General features: G+C 41.0%; 1 protein-coding gene across 2 annotated transcripts in view; it reads right to left on the bottom strand.

The window, feature by feature from the left end:
* Window positions 1-1839: 1839 nt before the first annotated feature.
* fbxo31 (F-box protein 31) overlaps window positions 1840-8822 on the bottom strand; it is a 28388-nt gene continuing 21405 nt past the window's right edge. For both annotated transcript variants that reach the window (XM_090230758.1, XM_090230757.1), the window contains one exon: window positions 1840-6909. In XM_090230758.1, coding sequence (XP_090086884.1) covers window positions 6687-6909 — 223 coding nt within the window. In that variant the 3' untranslated portion in view covers window positions 1840-6686. The remainder of the gene's footprint in view (window positions 6910-8822) is intronic.

Genomic DNA, 8822 nt, shown 5'->3' with positions numbered 1-8822 from the left:
CCCCTCCTGTACTCCCTGTTCACTCATGACCGCATGGCCAGGCACGACTCCCACACCATCATTAAGTTTGCTGATGACACAACAGTGGTAAGCCTGATCACAGACAACAATGAGACAGCCTATAGGGAGGTGGTCACTGACCTGGCAGTGTGGTGCAAGGACTACAACCTCTCCTTCAACATGATCAAGACAAAGGAGATGACTATGGAATACAGGAAAAGAAGGACAGAGTAAACCCCCATTCTCATCAATGGGGCTGTAGTGGAATAGGTTTAGAGCGCCAAGTTCCTTGGTGTCCACATCACCAACAAACTATCATTGTCCAAGCACACCAAGAGTCATGACGAGGGCACGACAAAGCCTATGCCCCCTCAGGAGACTGAAAAAATTTGCCATGGTTCCTCAAATCCTCAAAAAGTTTGACAGCTGCACCATCAAAAGCATCCTGACGGGTTGCATCACTGCCTGGTATGGCAACTGCTCGGCCTCTGACCGCAAGGCACTAGAGGGTAGTGCGTACGGCCCAGTACATCATTGGGTCAATCTTCCTGCCATCCAGACCTCTATACCAGGCGGTGTCAGAGGAAGGACCTAAAAATGGTCAAAGACTCCAGCCACCCTAGTCATAGACTGTTCTCTCAAGCGATGCCAGAGCGCCAAGACTAGGTCCAAAAGGCTTCTCAACAGCTTCTACCCCCAAGCCATAAGATTCCAGAACAGCTAATGAAATGGCTACCCAGACTATTTGCATTGCCCCTCTCTTTTACACTGCTACTATTCTGTTTATTATCCATGCATAGTCACTTTAACTCTACATGTACATATTACCTCAACTGTTGCCCTCGTACATCGACTCTGTACCAGTACCCAATGTACACTACCAGTCAAAAGTTTTAGAACACCTACTCATTCAAGGGTTTGTCTTTATTTATACTATTTTCTACATTGTAGAATAATAGTGAAGATATCAAAACTATGAAATAACACATATGGAATCATGTAGTAACCAAAAAAGTCTAAATATATTTTATATTTGAGATTCTTCAAACAGCAACTCTTTGCCTTGATGACAGTTTTGCACACTCTTGGCATTCTCTCAACCAACTTCATGAAGTAGTCACTTGGAATGCATTTCAATTAACAGGTGTGCCTTCTTAAAATGTTCATTTGCGGAATTTCTTTCTTAATGCGTTTGAGCTAATCAGTTGTGTTGTGACAAGGTAGGGGTGGTATACAGAAAATAGCCCTATTATGGCAAGAAAATCTCAAATAAGCAAAGAGAAACGATAGTCCATCATTACTTTAAAATACATGAAGGTCATTCAATGTGGAAAATTCTTAAAACTGCATTGTTGGTTAAGGGCTTGTAAGCATTTCACAGTAAGGTCTACATGTTATATTCGGCACATGTGACAAATACAATTTGATTTTAAAACTTGCCTCACTGCGATTGATCAATTTGAAGAAAGAAGTTTAAACGGTTGAAACTGATAGGAAAACATGGTCATTGTGGATGTTGTTTCAAAACCTAACTGAATGCACAGCGCTTTCAAAAGGAGATTATTAATTCGAAACACCCATTTGTATATTAGACCTTATGAGCCCAAGCCCCCACAAAAAACAAAACATATTAGGATTGTGCCACTACACAATACAAAGCCGACTGCATTTTACGTTTGGCAATTTAACAAAACTGATTTAAGATTTCTTTGGTGCATAATTGGTCTGACTCTAGCCTATACTCAAATTAAACTAAATCTAGAAATCGCCTTTGTGTGTGGACCTTATGCTATGCTCCAAAACGTGTGAAATGGGAAAGAGGAAAAACAGAAGCGAAAATGAGTTATTCTTTTTTATTATTGTTAAGAGAAAGGACACTTAAACTGCAGAACTGAAGTAAGAGTGAGCAGTTCAACAGGTCTAACAGTTTCAAGCAGGGTTGTGCCTCTGGGATTGACGATTTAATTTAGAAAGCGCAAGACTCAATTTACAAAGGTGCTTCATTTAAACAGCTGACCACAGAAGCGCTACTTACAAAACTCAAATCAACCAAGTAATGATGCAAATATTTCTACAGCTGTCCCAAAAAATATTTAAAATAAGCTTATTAAATAGGTTCCATTCATTAATATATATTACTTCTTTACTCTTGCTGGAGCTTATTTTTTTCCAAACGTTAATAAAGCTGCAGTCTGATACAAAATTACTGCTTTGAATGGAGCCTCGGAGTTAGTGACTATCTCAATACTATCAACTTAGCTTCCTTTCCTTATGTCCTGCCCTCCATGATCACTGACCTGTCGTCAGGAGAAGATGGGGGGGGAAAGCCACATGGTGGAAAACCCTTCCAGTCCCTTCAGCCATTCGTGGTCATGAAGGAAAGGGATCAAGGAAATGAATCCATAGAGGAGTTGGGACAAAACCATCCACTGTAATGCCAAGAACAGTCATACACTTTTCGCAATGTAAATGTACAGTATGATTTAGTATTCAGTAGGGTCCCCATTAGCTGCTACTAAGGCAGCAGCAGGTACTCTTCCTGGGGTCCAAATGGGAATAAAGATGAGAACCTTGAATAGAATTTTGTGTTGTACAATGCTTTGCAAACAGCCATTATCCTAACAGGTGTTGCAATACCTTTATAACATCCGGTTAAAAGCATCCAATAGGGCAATATGCTATCAGTCTAAATACAAATGGCTGATACAGCTACAGTACAGCGTAAGCTTTTTGCCAACATGTAGAAAATACTAATATGTTGAAACATCCAGTCATTAAATATTTCCATTTTACTACATACTATCCATCAGAAGTATTTTGAAAATAAAAAGTAACAATTTCTGATATGCAAATGCCCAATTGCGTAATATTGTAATATTAAAATACATCATATTTTCCTTGACCTTGTGACGAAAAAAGTAAAAGCACCGGAGATCTTTTCTAACACCATAATGCCACCTGTGAAACAAACTAAGAGCAATGTACACACTAATATATAGCAAACCAAAAGTGTCTCAGATTGTGAAAAAGAGTATTGGAAACAGGTGGCATTAAACTGAAAATACAGTATGCATCCAAACAAAATCATTAAAGAATACGTTTTAGTAGAAATTCCACTCACTTCTCTTACAATGACTTGCAAAAGTATTTACCCACCCTTGGCATTTTTCCTATTTTGTTGCCTTAAAACCTGGATTTAAAATAGATTTTGGGGGGGGTTTATATAATTTGATTTACACAACATGCCTACCACTTTGAAGATGCAACATATGTTTTTATTGTGAAACAAATAAGACAAACAGAACTGGAGCGTGCATAACTATTCACCTCACCCCCCCCCCCCCCAAGTCAATACTTTGTAGAGCCACTTTTTGCAGCAATTACAGCTGCAAGTCTCTTGGGGTATGTCTCTATAAACTTGGCACATCTAGCCACTGGGATTTTTGCCCATTCTTCAAGGAAAACTGCTCCAGCTCCTTCAAGTTGGATGGGTTCTGCTGGTGTACAGCAATCTTTAAGTCACACCACAGATTCACAATTGGATTGAGGTCTGGGATTTGACTAGGCCATTCCAAGACATTTAAATGTTTCCCATTAAACCACTCGAGTGTTGCTTTAGCAGTATGCTTGGGGTCATTGTCCTGCTGGAAGGTGAACCTCCCAGTCTCAAATCTCTGGAAGACTGAAACAGGTTTCCCTCAACAATTTCCCTGTATTTAGCACCATCCATCACTCCTTCAATTCTGAGCAGTTTCTCAGTCCCTGCCAATGAAAAACATCCCCACAGCATGATGCTGCCACCACCATGCTTCACTGTCGGGATGGTGTTCTCGGGGTGATGAAAGGTGTTGGGTTTGTGCCAGACATAGCGTTTTCCTTGATGGCCAAAAAGCTACATTTTAGTGTCATCTGACCAGAGTACCTTCTTCCATATGTTTGGGGAGTCTCCCACATGCCTTTTGGCGAACACCAAACGTGTTTGTTATTTTTTTCTTTAAGCAATGGCTTTTTTATGGCAACTCTTCCATAAAGCCCAGCTCTGTGGTGTGTATGGCTTAAAGTGGTCCTATGGACAGATAATCCAATCTCCCTGTGGAGCGTTGCAGCTCCTTCAGGGTTATCTTTGGTCTCTTAGTTGCCTCTCTGATTAATGCCCTCCTTGCTTGGTCCATGAGTTTTGGTGGGCCGCCCTCTTGTCAGGTTTGTTGAGTTGCCATATTCTTTCCATTTTTTAATAATGGATTTAAAACTTGTTTGGGATAGGGGGCAGCATTTTCACTTTTGGATGAATAGCGTGCCCAGAGTGAACTGCCTCCTACTCAGTCCCAGATAATAATATATGCATATTATTATTCGTATTGGATAGAAAACACTCTGAAGTTTCTAAAACTGTTTGAATGATGTCTGTGAGTATAACAGAACTCATATGGCAGGCAAAAACCTGAGAAATCCAAACAGGAAGTGGGAAATCTGAGTTTTGTAGTTTTTGAACTCACCCCTATCGAATACACAGTGGGATGTGGGTTATTTTGCACTTCCTAAGGCTTCCACTAGATGTCAACCGTCTTTGGAACGTTGTTTCAGGCTTCTCATGTAAAGGGGTGCCGGATGGGAGCTGTTTGACTAAGGGATCTGACTACAGCCTTGTTCTCAGTCACACGCTTTCACTTGAGAGGTAGCTCTCGTTCCATTGCTTTTATACAGACAATGGAATTCTCCGGTTGGAAGATTATTGAACTTTAATGATAAAAACATCCTAAAGATTGATTCTATACTTAGTTTGACAAGTTTCTTCGACCTGTAATATAACTTTTTGAACGTTTCGTCTGAATGGACCGGATCGCGCTTTTGGATTTGTTTACCAAACGCCCTAACAAAAGAAGCTATTGGGCATAAATGGACATAAATGGACATTATCGAACAAAACACGCATTTATTGTGGAACTGCAATTCCTGGGAGTGCATTCTGATGAAGATCGTCAAAGGTAAGTTAATATTTAGAATGCTATTTATGAATAATGTTGACTACCCAACATGGAGGATATTTCTCTGGCTGGTTTGGGCTCTGAGCGCCGTTCTCAGATTATGCTTTTTCCGTAAAGTTTTTTTGAAATCTGACACAGCGGTTGCATTAAGGAGAAGTGTATCTAAAGTTTCATGTATAATAGTTGTATTTTCATCAACATTTATTATGAGTATTTCTATGAATTCATGTGGCTCTGCAAAATCACTGCATGTTTTGGAACTACTGAACGTAACACGCCAATGTAAAGTAAGATTTTTGGATATAAATATGAACTTTACCGAACAAAACATACATGTATTGTGTCATCTGATGAAGATCATCAAAGGTTAGTGATTAATTTTATCTCTATTTGTGCTTTTTGTGACTCCTCTCTTTGGCTGGAAAAACAGCTGGGTTTTTCTGTGAGTTGGTGGTGACCTAACATAATCGTTTCTGGATTTTTTGCTGTAAAACATTTTTGAAATCAGACACTGTGGCTGGATTAACGAGAATTGTATCTTTAAAATGGTGCCTAATACTTATATGTTTGAGACATTTGATTTATGAGATTTCTGTTGATTTGTATTTGGCGCCCTGCAATTTCATTGGCTGTTGGCGAGATGGTGCTCCGTGGAATGTTCAAAGTTTCAGATATTTTTTTATAACCCAACCCTGATCTGTACTTCTCCACAACTTTGTCCCTGACCTGTTTGGACAGCTCCTTGGTCTTGATGGTGCCGCTTGCTTGGTGGTGCCCCTTGCTTAGTGGTGTTGCATACTCTGGGGCCTTTCAAAAAAGGTGTATATATACAGAGATCATGTGACCCTTAGATTGCACACAAGTGGACTTTATTTAACTAATTATGTGACTTCTGAAGGTAATTGGTTGCACCAGATCTTATTTATGGGATTCACAGCAAAGTGGATGAATACATATGCACGAACCACTTTTCTCCTTTTTGTGAATTTTCTTTAACTTATTTTTTTCATTTCACTTCACCAATTTGGACCATTTTCTGCATGTCAATTATGACATCGAAATAAAAATATTTTTAAATTAAAGGTTGTAATGCAACAAAATAGGAAAAACGCCAAGGGGGATGAATACTTTGCAAGGCACATACATTACAACTCAGAGGCACAGAGCGTTTGTTCTGGGGTTTGTGGGATGAAAAGTAAAATCCTCTTCTCTGGTTTAAAAATTAATAACAATAAGCTGTTAAGGAAGCCTTTGTCATATCATATGACCTCTGGGTATGCCGCAGCAGAGATACCAATGTCGTGTGGAGGTGAAAAGAGGGGAAACATGGGACAGGGAGCAAGGATACTTCAGGTGCCTAGGGGGTAGGGCAAAAGGTTGTTTCTGGCCAGTACCAGAAATGTGTGGGACAGTGTGGAGGTGATTTGGGATTGTGAAGCTGTGTACAGTAGAGAGAGATTCTACAGGGGTAGTAAATATGGGGCTTTTCTGTGTGTAAGCATTTCAGGGTTCTATAGGGGAAAGATATACATACATGAGTGATAATTAAGACCAAGAGTTTTGCCTAACCACATAACCTGATCAGGAAAAAACAACGGCCTTAGTTATAGGTTACAACTAGGTTCACAAATGTTTTCCAGGTGCGGTCAACACTCGGGATGTGTGTACGGGGTCTAGGTAAGCCTGTGTCTGTCTGCCTCATCAGGATGTCCAGGACTGCATGTTGCGCAGCATGGCCTCAAAGCGCTCCATGTCGGGGGCATAGGCGTGGGCCAGCCGGTCCGTCAGGCGGCTGTAAAGGCTGAACGACTTGAGCTCTAGCCAGATGAAGCCGAAGTGGTCTTCGTCGAACAGGACAAACAGGCCCGGTGTGCGCTCCGGACTTGTGAAGCCGTGGCCTGCAATCAGGCCTGTTCCGTAGAAGCTGAAATCAATGAAAAAACAAATAAATTAAACATGATTTCTTGTTGCGTAGCATACGGTGCCTTCAGAAAGTATTCACACCACTTGCCTTTTTCCACATTTTACTGTTACAGCCAGAAATTAAAATGGATTAAATTTAGATTTTTTCCCACTGGTTTACACACAATACCCCATAATGTCAAAGTGGAATAAATTGTTGCCAAATTGGCCTCCCCAGTGGTGCAGCAGTCTAAGGCACTGCATCGCAGTGCTATAGTTGGACGAAGAGTTTTTCTTTAATGAGTCGGACAGGAAGGATATACTCCAAACACCCGTACAGGCCCTCATCCCTGTATTGGCAGGATAGAACAGTAGCCTCTGGTAAGACACAGAGCAGGGGCCTAGGCATATTTGTAAACAAAAGCTGGTGCACAATATCTAAGGAAGTCTTAAGTTCTTGCTCACCTGAGGTAGAGTATCTCATGATAAGCTGTAGAACACGCTATCTACCTAGAGTTCTCAACTTCGTAGCTTTCTATTTACCAACACAAACCGATGCTAACACTCAGACCGCACTCAATGAGCGGTATACGGCCATATGGAAAACGCACATCCAGAGGCGGCGCTCCTAGTGGCCGTGGACATTAATGCAGGGAAACTTAAATCAGTTTTGCCTCATTTCTATCAGCATGTTGAATGTGCAACCAGACGGGGGAGGGGAGAAAAAAATAAATAAATAAATAAAAATAAAAAAAACCAACAACCTCTAGACCACCTTTGCTCCACACACCGAGACGCATACAAAGCTTTCCCTCACCCTCCATTTGGCAAATCTGACCATAATTCTATCCTCCCGGTTCCTGCTTAAAACAAAAATTAAAGCAAGAAGTACCAGTGACTCAGTCTATAAAAAAAAAAAGTGGTCAGATGAGGCAGATGCTAAACTACAGGACATTTTTTCTAGCACAGACTTGAATAGGTTCCGGGATTCTTCTGATGGCATTGAGGAGTACACCACATCAGTCACTGGTTTCATCAATAAGTGCATTGATGACGTCGTCCCCACAGTGACTGTACGTATATACCCTATTCAGAAGCCATGGATTACAGACAACATTCGCACTGAGCAAAAGGGTAGAGTTGCCGCTTTCAAGGAGCGAGACTCTAACCTGGAAGCTTTTAAGAAATCCCACTATGCCCTCTGACGAACTGTCAAACAGGCAAAGCGTCAATACAGGACTAAGATCGAATCATACTACACCGGCTCCAACGCACATCAGATGTGGCAGGGCTTGCAAACTATTACCGAATACAAAAAGGAAGCACAGCTGAGAACTGCCCAGTGACAAGAGCCTACCAAACGAGCTAAATAACTTCTATGCTCGCTTCAAGGAAAGTAACACAGCTGATGCATAAGAGCATCAGCTGTTCTGGGCGACTGTGTGATCACTCTCTACACAGCCGATGTGAGTAAGACCTTTAAATAGGTCAACATTCTCAAGTTCACAGGGCCAGACGGATTACCAGGACTTGTACTCCGAACATACGCTGACCAACTGGCAAGTGTCTTCACTGACATTTTCAACCTCTCCCTGTCCGAGTCTCTAATACCAACATGTTTCAAGCAGACCACCATAGTGCCTGTGCCCAAGAACACTAATGGGGTATTGTGTGTTGATGGGTGAGAAAAAAATATATCTATTTTGAATTCAGGTTGTAACAACAAAATGTGGGTATGAATACTTTCTGAAGGTACTTTGGATGGTGTATCACATGCTGTGATCCAATGATTCAGTTGGCCGGAGTGTTGTGCTTGTAACACATGAATTTTGTGATTTCCACATGCACTGAACACATGCATAAACTAAGTCCATTTGGAGAAAAGTGTCTGATAAATTACCATTTTATTATATTATGCAGCTACATTTTCCTGGC

The sequence above is a fragment of the Oncorhynchus mykiss genome, chromosome 1, assembly GCF_057628025.1.
Source record: "Oncorhynchus mykiss isolate SJ-2025 chromosome 1, ASM5762802v1, whole genome shotgun sequence".
Taxonomy (NCBI): Eukaryota; Metazoa; Chordata; class Actinopteri; order Salmoniformes; family Salmonidae; genus Oncorhynchus; species Oncorhynchus mykiss.
Note: the sequence above shows the minus strand (reverse complement) of the source record. Positions and strands in the feature narration are given on the sequence as shown.